The 16,101-nt window shown below is 45.0% G+C and overlaps 1 protein-coding gene across 5 annotated transcripts in view; it reads left to right on the forward strand.

Moving 5' to 3' along the window:
• The window catches only part of DLGAP1 (DLG associated protein 1), a 978,335-nt gene that overhangs the window by 722,798 nt on the left and 239,436 nt on the right, over positions 1–16,101 (forward strand). For all 5 annotated transcript variants that reach the window (XM_029066588.2, XM_029066589.2, XM_029066592.2 and 2 more), the window contains one exon: positions 11,208–11,385. In XM_029066588.2, the coding sequence (XP_028922421.1) occupies positions 11,208–11,385 (178 nt within the window). The remainder of the gene's footprint in view (positions 1–11,207; positions 11,386–16,101) is intronic.

Below are 16,101 nucleotides of genomic sequence, written 5' to 3' on the forward strand. Positions count from 1 at the left end.
GCAAGGACGGGAAGTTCCAGGCGTGGGGGAAGATATGAGTGAGGGGTTGAAGGTGAGAGAGATAAGACTGAGGTAGAGAAAATAGGTTAGTGCAAGAGGAATGACGGGTGCGGCCTAGTTGTCTTGGGAAAAGAGTGAGGATAGAGAAGCAGCGTGGCCTAGTGGATAGAGCCGGGGCCTGGGAGTCTGAAGGACCTGGGTTCTAATCCCAGCTCTGCCACTTGTCTGCTGTGGGACCTTGGGCAAATCACTTCTCTGTGTCTCAGGTCCTTCATCTGTAAAATTGACTGAAACTGAGAGCCCTATGTGGGACGGGGACTATGTCCAACCAGATTACCTCGCGTCTACCCCGGCGCTTTGAACTGTGCCTGGAAAATAGTAAGCACTTAAAAAATACCGCAGTTATTATTATTATTATAATAAGTAGGGATGCGGAGAGAGCTGATTGAATGCCTTAGAGCCAGGCTCAAATAATATGATCTAACAGTGGATTTGCTGAGACCCAAAGTCAGCAGAGCAGCCTGGCAGGCATCCATCAGGAAACAGCTTGTTCTCCTTGAATGTGAGGAAAATTGGGAAGTGTAAAATCAGCATTAGGTCTTGCACAGAGCAAAGGGATCACTTGGCAACAAACAATCTTTACACATCCAGATTGGAGAATCGATGCTGGGGCCATTTAACCCTCCCTAGGCCTCTCCTACATAGATGACATCTTGCTGCAAGTCGTCTAAACTGTAACCTCGTTATGGGCAGGAAATGTTTCTGTTTATTGTTATATTGTACTGCTTATTGCACCCATTTAATGTGTCCATTTGTTGATATATTGTTCTCTTCCAAGTACTTAGTACACCATTCTGCACAGAGTAGCACTCAATAAATACGATGGACTGACAGGTAGTGCAATTCAGTTATTCAATCATATTTCTTGAGCAGTTACTACATGCAGAACACTGTACTAAGCACGATACAAAGATAAACAGATATATTCCCTGCTCACAGTGTCTTCAAATAGGAAAGACAGTGCTCTCTTTCTATGGAGGTAGAGTCATCCCTATTATAATGTGTGCTGCTTTATCCATTTTGGAGAGAAGTCAGCAGAAGAGGGTAATGTAATGATCCTAAGACAGCTGTGAATGGTATCGCACGATGGAGAAGATAGTTTCGTCTAGTGGAAAGAGCATGGACCTGGGAGACGGAGGTTCTGAGTTCTAATTCCGATTCTTCACTTGTCTGCTGTGTGATCTTGGGCAAGTTACTTCACTTCTCTTTGTTACCTCATTTGTAAAGTGGGCATTTAATTTCCTCCCTCCTTGTACACTATGAGCCCCATATAGAACAGGGTCTGTGTCTGATCTATCTTGTATCTACTTCAGTGCCAAGTTCAGTGCCTGGCACATAGTAAGCACAGAACAAGTGCCATAAAATGGCAGAATCATGAAACCACCAAAACTGACTTTAAGCAGGCACATTTGTACCTTTTGAGGGGTTAATGCCCAATTATAATATTTATTAAGTACTTACTGTGTGCTATTTAACACTGAGGCAGCTACAAAATAATCCAGATTCTGTCCCTGTCCCATAGGGAACTCACAGTAGAAGAAAGAGGGAGGACTGTGATCGAATCCCCATTTTACAGATGAGGGAACTGAAGCCCAGAGAAATTAAGTGACTTGCCCAAAATCAGCCAGCAGGCAAGTGGAAGAGTAGGGATTAGAAACCCAATCCCTTGAATCCTAGGGCCATGGTCTTTCCACTAAATCACCTTGTTTTCCAATCAATCACTACTATTTATTGATAACCTGGTGAGTTCAGTTAAGGCAGAAGACACAGACGCTGCCCATAAGGGGTTTATAATCTCAAGGAATAGACAAACACAAAATAATTTACGATGAAGAGGAGAAAAGAGGAAGAAGTGTTCAAACAGTAGAGGATGTAAATTAATATGAGAGGTTGTGGGTGCTGAAGTGCTGAGATGGTGGTTGAGAAGATTTGACTTGTTGAGGAGAAAGATTTTGCAGGGAAAGCTTCCTGGAGGAGGTGGAATTTCAGAAGTGTCATTACGGAGTCAGAGAAATATCGGAGAAACTACTGAAATGTGAAAACTCGAATGAGCTTTCTTTAGCTTGAATCCAAGTGGGAAAGAAATTGGGAAGTGTACATGACCATATTTATTTCCCACTGAAAAAATTATTGCTACAATATATAGCTACTTTGTCCTGCTCTCCTCCACTTGCTCTCAGCCAGTAATAATAGTAATTGTGGTATTTTTAAAGCACTTTTAAGTATAGCCACTACTCAAAATGAGGAGCATTTATGTCATCAGTAATACAATAATAATTATAGTTAGTGTATTTCTTAGTATATTATGTGCCAAACACCGCACTAGCTCCTGAGGCTAGGATTCATTCATTCTATCGTATTTATTGAGGGCTTGCTGTATGCAGAGCACTGTATTAAGCGCTTGAAAAGTACAATTCAGCAATAACCAGAGACAATCCCTGACAACACCTTTAGTAGATTGGACACAGCTCCTGTCCCACATGGGGCTCACAGTCTAAGTGGGAGGGAGAGTAGGTGTTTTCTTCCCATTTAGCAGATGAGGAAACTGACGCCCAAAGAAGTTAAGTGGCTTGCCCAAGATCACACAGGAGGCAAACAGATGACAGATAATGGATTGGAGTTTGTACTCACCAGTAGAAAGACATATTAAGAGTTTTGACTTCAAATCTTGTCTATGGGTTCAGACGCCTACTTCTCGCAGCGCAGTCTAATGGCTAGAGCCCAGGCCTAGGCGTCAAAGGTCCTGGGTTCTAATTCTGACTCTTCCACTTGCCTGCTGTGTGAACTTGGGCAAGTGACTTCACTTCTCTGGGCCTCAGCCACCTCATCTGTAAAATGAGAATTGAGAACATGAGCCCCATGTGGGACAGGGACTGTGTCCAACCTGATTTATTTGTATCTACCCTAGTGCTTAGAACATTGCTTGGCACATAGGAAGCACTTAACAAGTACCATAATAACACATGTAAGTGAGCAGCCTCCCTCCCTCCGAAACTGACTTGGGCAGGTTCGTTCAGTTCATTCAATCATATTTAATGAGCGCTCACTGTGTGCAAAGCACTGTACTAAGCACTTGCCAAGCACCCACATTTCAGGTCTGTTGGGACACATGGATCACCTTTCCAGTATCTCCCTTCTGGAAGAAGAAACCAGACAACAGCATTTCTCCGGAGCTGTGGAAAAACAAAGTCCTCACTCTCTACATACAGTTAACAGCAGCTGTGGCCCAATTAAGCTCAAGGACTTACTGGTGTTCTCAGAAACACTCCCATTATTTAGGGAATTATTCATTTAAAAAAAAATCATGTGGGCATAAAGCACATTTCCCTCCAGGCTCTTTAAAATGATTTGGAGTTCAAATACTCTAAAGGCACTGAAGGGATGGAGATGGAGAGAGCCATTTAATGTGAACGCTCATACACGCTCCTTGAGTTAAAATCCCAGATGCTGAGAAGGGATGAAACTCAGCCTCTTCTGGTCAAACTGGGGGCCTGGGTGTATTCGATGGTTTGCAGATGTTATCCCCCTTCCCCCAGAAAGATTCTCAAAGACCTTCCCCCGTGTTTTTAGTGTCGGTCCCATGTATCATCCCTCACACGTGCCTTGGAGCGCTTATTTGCACTCATGGCTTCAAGTACCCCCTCTAATGAGGATGATTCCCAAACCTACATCTCCAGCCCTGACTCTCTTCTCCTCTGCAGTCTCGCCTTCCCACCTGCCTTCAGGACATCTCCACTCGGATGTTCTGCCGGCACCACAGACTTAAAATGTCCAAAACGGAAGTCCTCATCTTCCCACCCAAACCCTGGCCTCCCTATGACTGTCCTGTCACTGTAGACAGCCACACCCTCCTCCCTGCCTCACAAGCCCGTAAGCTTGGCGTCATCCTAGACTCATCTCTCTCATTCGACCCACATAATCAATCTGTCACTAAATCCTGTCGGTTCGACCCTCACTATGCTAAAATCCACCCTATCCTCTCCTTTTTCACCCATACACTCAGACAGACTCCCTTTATTCACCCTCTCTCAGCCCCACAGCACTTATGTATGTATCCTTCATGCATTTATTTATATTAATGTCTGTCTCTCCCTCTAGACTGTAAGCTTGTTGACAGGGAATGTATCAGTTTTATTGTTACTTCGAACTCTCCCAAGCGCTTAGTACAGTGCTCTGCACACAGTAAGCTCTCGATGTCACTGATTACTAAATTACTGGGACACATTCCTCTTCAGTAAGAAGCTTCTACTCTAATACATAGTAGATACATAGTAAATACCGATTGATTGAATTGATTGATTGTATCTTTGAGACTTAGAGTTTATGAAGAGTACAAGAAGACTGTCTTAACTAGAATATTCCTCGGTAAATTAACATCCAAGCTATCAAAGAATAGAGGTTGAGGATTGTAAGCTTGCTGTGGGCAGGGAACGTGTCTACTAACTATTGTATCGTACTCTCCGAGCACTTAGTACAGTGCTCTGCACACAGTCAAGGCTCAGTATTTACGATTGAGTGAGTGAGGATGAAGGGAACAGCTGACGTAAAGATTCTTCCACACTATCCTTATGTATTTTCCCCTGTTGTAGAACCATCCAACAGGTTTGCATGGTTTCTACAAAAACTGGGATTTTTCTTACGGTATCTTTTTAGCATTTACAATGTGTCTGACACTGTTTTAAGCACTCTTTTAAGCCCTGGGGTAGATACAGGTTACTCAGGACAGACACGGTCCCCGACCCATGTGGGACCCACAGTCTAAGTAGGAGGGAGAACCAGTATTGAATCCCCATTTTGCAGTTGAGGAAACTGAGGCACCGATAAGTTACTTGCCCATCGTCACACAGCAGGCAAGTGGAGGAGCGGGGATTAGAACCCAGGTCTTCTAACTGCCAGGCGTTGTACCTTTATCCACTGGACTTAAAATGTCTCTCACCCACCTGGTTGGCATGAAGGCTGATTAGATCATTTTGTGAAAATCGGTCAATCATTCGTACTTATGGAACACTTACTGGGTGCAAGCACTGTACTAGGTGCTTGAGAGAGTATAATATAACAGAGTTGATAGACAGGTTCCCTGCCCGCAACAAGCATGAGAGGTAGGTATTAATATAAATAAATAAATTACAGATATGTATGTAAATGCTGTGGAGCTGAGGGAAGGTGGAAGAAGGGTGTAAATCCAAAGGGAAAGGTGACGCAGAAGGGAGTGGGAGAGGAGGAGATGAGGCCTAGTTGGGAAAGGCCTCTTGGAGTAGATGTGCCTTCAGTAAAGCCTTGAAGGCGGGGAGAGTGATTCTCTGTCAGATATGAAGAGGGAGGGTGTTCCAGGCCAGAGGCAGGATGAGCTAGAGGTCGGCGGCAAGATAGACGAAATCTAGGTACAGCGAGGAGTTTGGAATTAAAGAAGTAAAATGTGCGATCTGGTTGTGGTAGGGAAGCGGCAAGGTGAGATAGAAGGCGACAAGGCGACGGAGTGCTTTAAAGGCGACGGTAAGGAGCTTCCGTCTGATGCGGAGGTGGATGATTTATAACCTACCGAGAAAGTTCGTACCTCACCAAACAATCAGGAAGAGACTAAAAATAATCGGGATGAAAAGCGTCTGAGCAAAAGATCAAGAACTGCAGAGACAAATCCCCCTGGCATAAAGTTTTGCTGGCACCAGCTGGTACCGTGAGGACGTTTACCTTCACATCCTCCTCCATCCACACAGTCATCCACCTGATTGCTTCCTTTTCCTTTTCCAAGATAATCTCAGATGGGAGAGTTCAATCAGCAGAGTGGTTCAATCACTGCCAACCCCACCACTTCTGCCACAGGAAGGAAGCCGCCCGCCCCATCAGCTGCAGTCGAGAAAATACACCAGTTCTAAATGAATCATCGGAGATAATCGGTCCTCCCTGTTCATTCCTCCTTGATGGGGCCCCCGGCAAACTGTCCGTAGGAAGCCAGCGGGAAAAGGAAACTGGAATTCCGGTGTCGGTCACTAAGCGATCAGGGAATCAGCGTGGCATAGTGGATAGGGCATCACAGTGGGAGTCAGAAGGTCATGGGTTCTAATCCCTGATCTGGCACTGCATGTCTGTATGAACTTGGGTGAGTCACTTCACTTCTCCGGGCTTCAGTTACTTCATCCTCCCCACTTTTTCTCTTCTCCTCCTCCCCTCCCCAACGCCCTGACTTGCTCCCTCTGCTCTACCCCCCTCCCCACAGCACTTGTGTCTGTATGTACATATTTATTATTCTACTGATTTTATTAATTATATGTATATACCTATAATTCTATTTATTTATATTGATGCTATTGATGCCTGGTTACTTATTTTGATGTCTGTCTGCCCCCTTCTAGACTGTGAACCTGTTTTGGGGCAGGGATTGTCTATATCTGTTGCTGAATTTTACTTTCCAAGCGTTGAGTACAGTGCTCTGCACACAGTAAACGCTCAATAAATATGATTGACTGTGACTGTGAACCCCACCTGGGACAGGGATTGTGTCCAACTTGATTTGCTGATATCCATCCCAGCGCTTAAAACAGTGCCTGGCACATAATAAGCGCTTAACAAATGCCATCATCCTCATCTGTAAAATGGGGATTGAGACTGTGAGCCCCACGTGGGACAGGGACTTTGTCCAACCCGATTTGTGTATATCCACCCCAGTGCTTAGTTCAGAGCCTGGCACATAGTAAGCACTTAACAAATACTATTATTATTATTATTGTTATTATTATGGACCTTCAATGATTGGAAACCATTTTCTTTCAACCCCAGGAAAACACCTTTCACCAGTTGAGAGTTATGTGTAAGAACACTGTGGGGCTTTCAGTGGAATTCGAGGCTAGATTCTTTTTCTTATAATATGAGTGGTATTTGGGGAACACTTTATCTATACCTCATTTTCCTTCATACTGTCCCCTGAGCTTTCCTCCCTTCTCCCACTCCCTTCTGCATCGCCCTTTATTCATCCCTCACTCCCACCCACAACACTTACAGCCATATCTGTAATTTATTTATTTACATTAACATTTGTAAACTGTAAGCTCACTGTGGGCAGGGAATTTGTCGGTTTATTGGAGTGTACTGTCCCAAGCAGTTAAAACAGTGCTCTGCACACAGTAAGCGCTCAATAAATATAATAATAATTATAATTGAATGAATTATTCTATTGAATCTATTGATCTATTGAATCATGATAATAATGATGGTATTTAAGTGCTTACTATGTGCCAAGCACTGTTCTAAATGCTGATAATAATGCTAGTATTTGTTAAGCGCTTACTATGTGCAGAGCACTGTTCTAAGCGCTGGGGGAGATACAGGGTAATCAGGTCGTCCCTCGTGAGGTTCACAGTCTTCAACCCCATTTTACAAATGGGGCACAGAGAAGTTAAGTGACTTGCCCACAGTCACACAGTTGACAAGTGGCAAAGCCGGTATTCAAACCCATGACCTTTGACTCCCAAGCCTGGGCTCTTTCCACCGAGCCACGCTGCTTCTCTATATAATTGGCTGACATTGCCCACAGTAAGATTACAGTCTTGTCATCTAAAAGCATCATCATTTTCATCGTCATTTTCACCTTCATCAATGATGTGCACTGCATGCCAACTATAAATAAAGAACTTTACTAAGGAATGTTTTGCAAGAGCAATCTAGAAGGCTCAGGTCCGGTCCCTCTCGTCTTGTCTTATGCCGTCGAGTCGTTAGCGACCTTTAGTGACTCCATAGACACATCTCTCAGAACGCCCTGCTCTCCATCTGCAGTCGTTCTGGCAGTGGATCCACAGAGTTTCCTTGGTAAAAATCCAGAAGTGGTTTACCATTGCCTCCTTCCATGCGGTCAACTTGAGTCTCCACCCTCTACTCTCTCCCGTGCTGCTGCTTCCCAGCACGGGTAATTTTTAACTTTTAGTAGGTGACCTGCCACTTACTAGCCACTGCCCAAGCTAAGAATGGAATGGACAGGCCTCTGCTTGACTCTCCCTCCCTTGGCCGAGACTGGTAGAGGACTGGAAACTCTCCAGGTTCCTGTCCCTCTAGGAACTTACAATCTATTGGTGGAGACAGGGAGACTTCAATGATTTACCAATCATGGGAGCTGAAGGAACAAAAATATAGCGAATAGTAGAGCGAATATAGCAGGATGTGATAGATGAAATAATCGAACACACAACTGATCATCCGTGGATGTTTAAGTGCTGAAGGTGGATTCGAAGGAGATCCTTGATGTTGAAAAGTGCTGTGGCCTGATGGATTTGAAGGGGGAGAGAGTTCCAGGTAGGGGAAGAGCGGGAGTTGAACGAAGAGCAAGGTACGGTTGGTTGTGCTTGAGAGAACTGAAAAGTGCGAGCTGGTTTGTAATGCTGATAGGTGAGGTGGAGTCACTGGAAAGAAGCCTCTGCTTGATGGGGAAGCCGCTTAGCCTAGTGAAAAAAGCATGAGCCTGGGTGTCGGAGGACCTGAGTTCTAATCCCTGCTCTGCCACTTGCCTGTGTGGCCTTGGTCAAGTCACTTCACTTCTCTAGGCCTCGGTTTCCCCAACTGTAAAATGGGAATTCAATACCTGTTCTGCCTCGTACTTGAACTTTGAGCTCCATCTGGGCCAGGGACAACAAAAAAAAGCAAGTGGACAGGCATCAATAGCCCAGAGAAGTGAAGCGACTTGCCCAAGGTCACACTGCCTTCCCGTTCCTCAAACTGCTTTCACCTTCCTCAGAGGAATGAGTAATTCAGTGAAGAAGCCGCATGACCTAGTGGATAGAGCACAGGCCTGGGAATCAGAAGAACCTGGGTGCTACGTGGCTCAGTGGAAAGAGCCCGGGCCTGGGAGTCAGAGGTCATGGGTTTGAATCCCGGCTCTGCCACTTGTCAGCTGTGTGACTGTGGGCAAGTCACTTCACTTCTCTGGGCCTCAGTTACCTCATCTGTAAAATGGGGGTTAAGACTGTGAGCCTCACGAGGGACAACCTGGTGACCCTGTATCCACCCCAGCGCTTAGAACAGTGCTCTGCACATAGTAAGCAATTAACAAATACCATTATTATTATTAATCCTAACTCTGCCCTTTGTCTGCAGGGTGACCTCGGGCAAATCACTTAAATTCTCCCTTCCTCAGTTTCCTCACCTATAAAATGGGGAATAAGATTGTGAGTCCCACGTGGGACATGGACTGTGCCCAACCTGATTAGCTTATATCTACCCTAGCGTTTAGCATAGTAAACACTGAAGATCGTTAAAAAAAAAAAAGATTAATGATTAATTAGCCTGAGTCAAGAAACTGTGTTGCCAGCCAGAACTACCACGGTGAGCCACACCTTCCTGCTTGGAAGTCTTCTAGGGAGGTAAAAAGAACCCTCCACAGGAGAATTATCCCCCTCCAAATTATTCTTATCTTGGAAATGCTAGAATTAGGCTTGAAGGTCTGACAGTTGACCCTGGGTCACTGTTGCTGACTATGACTTTTCATTTGCTTTTCCATTTACCTTCTAGAGCTGAATGACTTTCATTTCTGCTGTCTTCGTATAAAACATTGATGAAATTATGACCTTCCCCGTTGCTGACCCTCAACACCTTCTGAAATATCCTGATCAATTATGGAGGCGGTGTTATTGCTTTAGACCACAGAGCAGCCCAGCTACCAACAAATATTCATCATATGTATCTAAAGTCCGTGATGAAAGAAAACCCTAGGCTGTGTCAATTCTAGACAGGCTCCTATTTTTCTAACAATATGATTGTGACGGTTCTAAAAATGGAAGTGGACACTTCAGATGGTTCTTTTGTGTGTGTGCAATTTTCAAGTAGCGTAATGTAATCACCACAAGAACATTCTGCAGATGAAAAATATCTGTGAAACATAACGAATGCGTTTTCTTTAGCAGCTGCTTGAATTATCCTCAAGAAAAGTATCAAAACCAGTGCTTAGTACAGTGCCCGGCACACAGTAAGCGCTTAACAATCAACTTAAAAACATAAAAACAATGGTCGGATTTTCCCATGTAGCTGTGGTTTCTGAAATAGTTTACTTCTGACAGCATCCTGTATGGGTCTCTCCTATACCCCATTTGGATTTATTCTATCTTTTCCAATTTATTGATTAGTTGACCGAAGTCTCAGTAGTTAACTTAAATTGGAATGTCTTTTCTAAATCTCTTTGTTAATAATTGCCATCTTATATGTTCTCAGTAAACTTACCATGGAGAGCAGCTCTTCAGGAATTAGGCTTTAGTTACTCTAACTTTAAACATTGTCATCAGGCGAAGACCCAATCATCAAGAATGAATTTTTCCATCCCCTCCTGCATTGCCCTGACTTGCTCCCTTTATTCACCACCTTTTCCAGTCCCACAGCACTTACGTACATCACCATAATTTATTCATTTGTATTAATGCCGTCTCCCCTTCTAGACTGTAAGCTCGCTGTGGGCAGGGCAAGTGTCTGTTATATTATTATATTGTACTCTCCCCAGCTCTTAGTACAGTGCTCTGCACATAATAACCTCTCAATAAATGCGACTGACTTACTGACTCTGTACATAGCAGGTGCCCGGAGTTAATTAATATCATTGATTAATACATTGGATTTAAAAAAAAAAACTAAAAGGGTAAACCTTTGGAATCTCCTTTGAGTTTTGCTTTCCTTGAGATAAACGTGTAGAGAGAGAGCCAATTAGCATTTTGGAAATGTGATCCAGGGGACTTTTACCAGAATTGGCTGACACCTGCCAACGTGGATTAATAATAATAATAATGTTGGTATTTGTTAAGCGCTTACTGTGTGCAGAGCACTGTTCTAAGTGCGGGGGTGGATACAGGGGAATGAGGGTTGTCCCACGTGAAGCTCACAGTCTTCATCCCCATTTTACAGATGAGGGAACTGAGGCACAGAGAAGTGAAGTCACTTGCCCACAGTCACACAGCTGACAAGGGGCAGAGCTGGGATGAGTCGGAAGGGTTGGTGCTAACTCCCCGTCTTTCCATTTCTCCCTAAATAGTAGAGTAATCCAAGATGGCAGGAAGGGAAAAGCATCCACTTCCTGTCCTGGGGGAGAGAGGGCTCCCAATATTTCCTGATGAGAGTAAATAAACTGCCCACACTTGTGACGGCAGAAACGATTTTAACATCTCTCACTTTTTTCCTCCAAGGATATCCAATGAACACTCACCCAAACTTCAGATCCGGAGCCACAGTTACTTGAGGGCCGTGAGCGAAGTCTCGATCAACAGGAGTCTGGACAGCTTAGACCCAGCGGGGCTACTCACGTCTCCAAAGTTCCGCTCCCGGAATGAAAGCTACATGCGGGCGATGAGCACCATTAGCCAGGTAAGTGGCGTTTGACGCTCGCACGAACAAAACCAACCTCCTAGCAGAGCCTGCTCACTTAATCTCTCTTCCCCAGTTGGACATTGATAGGCATGATTGACTGACTGACCCAACTGAAGAGATATAATAGTAATAATAATAACTGTGGTATTTGTTAAGTGCTTACTATGTGCCAGGCCCAGTTCTAAGTGCTGGGGTAGATACAAGCTAATCAGGTGGGTCACAATCCATGTCTCAAAGTCTTAATTCCCATTTTACCAGATGAGGTAACTGAGGCACCGAGAAGTTAAATGACTTGCCCAAGGTCACACAGCAGCCATGTGGTGGAGTCAGAATTAGAACCCAGGACCTTCTAACTCCCAGGCTCTATCCACTGGGCCATGTGGTATTTGTTAAGTGCTTTCTATGTGTCAATCACTATACTAAGCACTGGGGCAGATACAAGATCATCGGGTCCCACAGGGGACTCACAATTTAAGTAGGAGGGAGAAGAGGCGTTGAATCCCCATTTTGCAGATGATGAAACTGAGGCTCAGAGAAATGAAGTGATTTGCCCAAGGTCAGCTGGGTGACCGACGCGTGGCAGGGTTTTTCCAGTAGGCTTCTCGTGAACCACAAATGGTTTGAGAGAAAATTATTTAAAAGCCTCCTGATGGAGGCAATAGAGAAACCTTGGTTTTCTCATCATGGAGGCTGGAATCGGGTCACATAACTCTATCGTAGTCTCCCGTAGGTCAAGGGATTTATTTGTTTTAGGATAGGGGAGACACGGGCATATTTGAAAGCAGTGGGGAGGAAGCCATTGAAGAGCAAACAGTTAAAGATGGCAGTGAATTAGGAAAGAAGGGAGAAGACAAGTATTTGATAAAGTGTGAAGGAAAGGGGTTAGATGGGCAGGTGGAGGGGGTGGATTTGGAGAGGAGGCAGGAGATCTCCTCTTGAGATTATTCTGGGAAAGGCGGGAGAGCTGAAGAAGGGGCAGGAGTGGGGAGGGACAGGGGAGATTTTAGGGAGATCACGCCTGATAGTGTCAATTTTCTCAATAAAGTAGGTGGCCAGCTCATTAGGGGCCAGAGATAGGGGAGTCGAGGGGGACAGGGGGTTTAAGGAGGAAGTTAAAATGTGGAACGACTGGTGGGGGAAATAGGCATGGGTGTCGGTAAGGATGGAGAAAGAATTTTACCAGGCAGAAGACAGGTCAGAGTTAAAGCACGTGAGGATAAACTTGAAGCTGACAATGTCGGCCCGATATTTAGATTTTTGCCAGCAGCCCTCCGCAGCTCAGGCTCAAGAGCGAAGGAGGCGGAGGTGATCCAGGGCTGAGGGATAGCGGTACGAGATCGACGAAGGGCAGAGGGGCGAGTGACTTGAGTTCAGTAGAGAAGGTGCTGTTGAGACAGTCAGTTTGGTCACCAAGAGTAAGCCCGTCAAACGGCAGGGACCGTCTCTATCTGTTGCCGACTTGTTCGTCCCAAGCGCTTAGTACAGTGCTCTGCACATAGTAAGCGCTCAATAAATACTATAAATACTATTGAATGAATAGTTTGGGTCGGACATTGTCCCATCTGGGGCTTATAGTCTAAGTAGTAGGGAGAACAGATATGGAATCCCTATTTCTCAGGAGAGGAAACAGAGGGACAGAGAAGTTAAGTGACTTACCCAAGATCACCCAGTAGGCTGGGAAAAGAACCCAGGCTCTCTGATCCCCAGGCCTCTGCTTTTTCCACTAAGCCTCACTGTTCCTTACACAATCCATACCCTAAGGAACTACACCACTCTTCAAACAAAGACCACCAAGTCAAGATCGGGCCTACACATGCATAAATGGATTTCAACTGTTTTGCGAAAACAGATTTTTCTCCTAAATAGCATCAGCAGTAACAATAATAATAGCACAGGATCCAACAACATTATGCATCCCTGTATCCAATTTCTACTGGGCTTCTAGGGAGAGAGAAATGTCATGAGCCAGGAAATTGAACAAAAGTAACCAAATTATTTCCTCCATCAATTCCTCCTAGGAATAAAATGCCCCTGAAAGAGACTGTGCTCAGATGATTTATAAAAGGCATTTCTTGCTTATCACATTTTTTATCCAGCTGTGGGAATTTATCTGGATTTTATACATTGAACAGATCTGTACTTTGGCCCAAGTCCAACTGAAATCGCTTCCTATTTCAGTACTTGATGTTTCAATTTTTTTTTTTCTGCCCAGGGTAAGATGTGTAGGTCGGTGAACAGAGAAAGAGCTGCAAAGCCCTGATTTGTAAAGATGTTTGGTAATGCGCTCATCGTTCCCCATTAAAATGGGTTTCTTTCTTCCCGAAGGGCACATAACCCTTATCTCTTTTCAAAGACTCATTTTATTAAGGTGTTTGTTAAATGCTTACTACGTGCCAGGCACTCTACTAAGCGCTAAGGTAGATGCAAGCTTATCAGGTTGGACAGTCCATGTCCCCCGTGGGACCCACGGTCTTAATCCCCATTTTACAGATGAAGGAACTGGGGCACGTTCATTCATTCATTCATTCAATCAATCAACCGTAATTATTGAGGGCTTACTGCGAGCAAAGCTCTGTACTAAGTGCTTATCGCAGAGAAAAAAACTCACTACACAATTCATTCATTCAATCGTAATAATTGAGTGTTTACTATGTTCGGAACACTGTACTAAGCATTGAGATAGCGCAACATAACAAACGGACACATTCCCTGCCCACAACGAGTTTACAGTCTAGAGGGGGAGACGGACATTAATAGAAATAAATTATACAGATATGGACATAAGTGCTGTGGGGTAGGGAGGGGGCGATGAATGAAGGGAGTAAGACAAGGTGATGCAGAAGGAAGAGGAACGGAGGACTTAGTCAGGGAAGGCTTCTTGGAGGAGATGTGCCTTCAGAAAGGCCTTGAAGGGGGAGAGGATAACATTTCCCCACAAGACATAGCTTGACGGCTTGTTCGGCTGAAGGAATGGGGAGGCAGAAGGGCGGCCACCATAGCGGCCATTCCACATTTGGACTAGAACATTCCCTAGCCTTTCCAGACTGGTTGGAGTTGGAATTCTTCAATTATCCTCTGATTTTCTCCACACCCAGCTCTCGGTCCATCCTCTGCCCAATTGAGAAGGCAGAGATTCACTCAATCAGTTTGCCCCCTTCCTACCTCACCTCACTGATCTCCTGCAAACTCCGCTCCTCTAGTGCCAGCTTCCTCACTGTGCCTCGATCTTAGTCAACCATATTCGTCGAGCGCTTACTGTGTGCAGAATAAGGCCTTACTGTGTGCAGACCACTGTGCTAAGCACTAAGCCCTCCTTTCCTCTTTTGCCGCTCCCTTCTGTGTCACGCTGACTTGCTCCCTTTAATCTTCCCCACTCCCAAGCCCCGCCCCAGCACTTATGTCCATATCTGTTATTTACTTGTATATATTTATATTAATGTCTGCCTCCCCCTCTAGACTGTAAGCTCATCGTGGGCAGGGAATGTTTCTATTTATTATTATATTGTTCTTCCCAAGCACAATACAAGCACTCAGTAAATATGATTGACTGGGGAGAGAACAGTAGGACAATAGAAGGGAGATATTTCCTGCCAACAATGAGCTTACAGTGTGGAGGGGGAAACAGACATTAATACTTAAAAAATTATAGATATGTACATGAATGCTGTGGGGCTGGGAGGGGGGATGAATAAAAGGAGCAATCCAAGGAGGCCCAGCAGGGAGTGGGAGCAGAGGAAAGCGGGGCTTCGTCAGGAAAGGCCTCTGGGAGGAGATCTGCCTTCAATAAGACTTTGACGGCGGGGAGAGTGATTGTCCGTCAGATATGATCTCATCTATCTTGCTCCCGACCCATTTCCCACATCCTTCCCCTAGCCCAGAACTCCCTCTCCCTCCATATACACCAGAATGACACTCTCCCCACCTTCAAACTCACCGTGGGCAAGGAGCGTGTCTGCTGGCTCTCTTGTATTGTACTATCCCAAGCATTTAGTGCAGTGCTCTGCACATAGTAAGCACTCAGTAAATACCATTGATTGACTGATTGATGTGTGATTAAGATCACATCTTCTATAAGAGGCCTTCCCCAGTTAAGCCTTCTCTTCCCCAGCTCTCTCTCCGTTCTGCGTCATCTATGCAATTGGATCTTTTGGGGGGATTTTCATGGTATTTATTAAACACGTCACAGACACTGGGGTAGACACAAGTTAATAATAATACAATGGTGGCATTTGTTAAGCGCTCACTATGTGTGAGGCACTGTTCTAAGCGCTGGGGAGGATACAAGGTGATCAGGTTGTCGCACATGGGGCTCACAGTCTTCATCCTTATTTTACAGATGAGGTAACTGAGGCACAGAGAAGTTAAGTGACTTGCCCGAAGTCACACAGCTGACAAGCAGCAGAGCCGGGATTAGAACCCGTGACCTCTGACTCCCAAGCCCGGGCTCTTTCCACTGAGCCACACTGAAATTAATCAGTTTGAACACAGTACCTGTCCCACTTGGGGCCTATGGTCTTCATCCCCACTTTGCAGATGAGGTAACTGAGGCACAGAGAAGTGAAATGACTTGCCCAAGGTCGCACAGCAGATACGTGGTGGAGTCAGGATTAAAACCCAGGTCCTTCTGACTCCCAGACCTGGGCTGCATCCACCGGCTCATGATGAGTCTCTATGACCTGTGACTTCTGTTATCTGTGACTTTGGGCATTTGAC

This window comes from Ornithorhynchus anatinus, chromosome 5 (assembly GCF_004115215.2).
Source record: "Ornithorhynchus anatinus isolate Pmale09 chromosome 5, mOrnAna1.pri.v4, whole genome shotgun sequence".
Taxonomy (NCBI): domain Eukaryota; kingdom Metazoa; phylum Chordata; class Mammalia; order Monotremata; family Ornithorhynchidae; genus Ornithorhynchus; species Ornithorhynchus anatinus.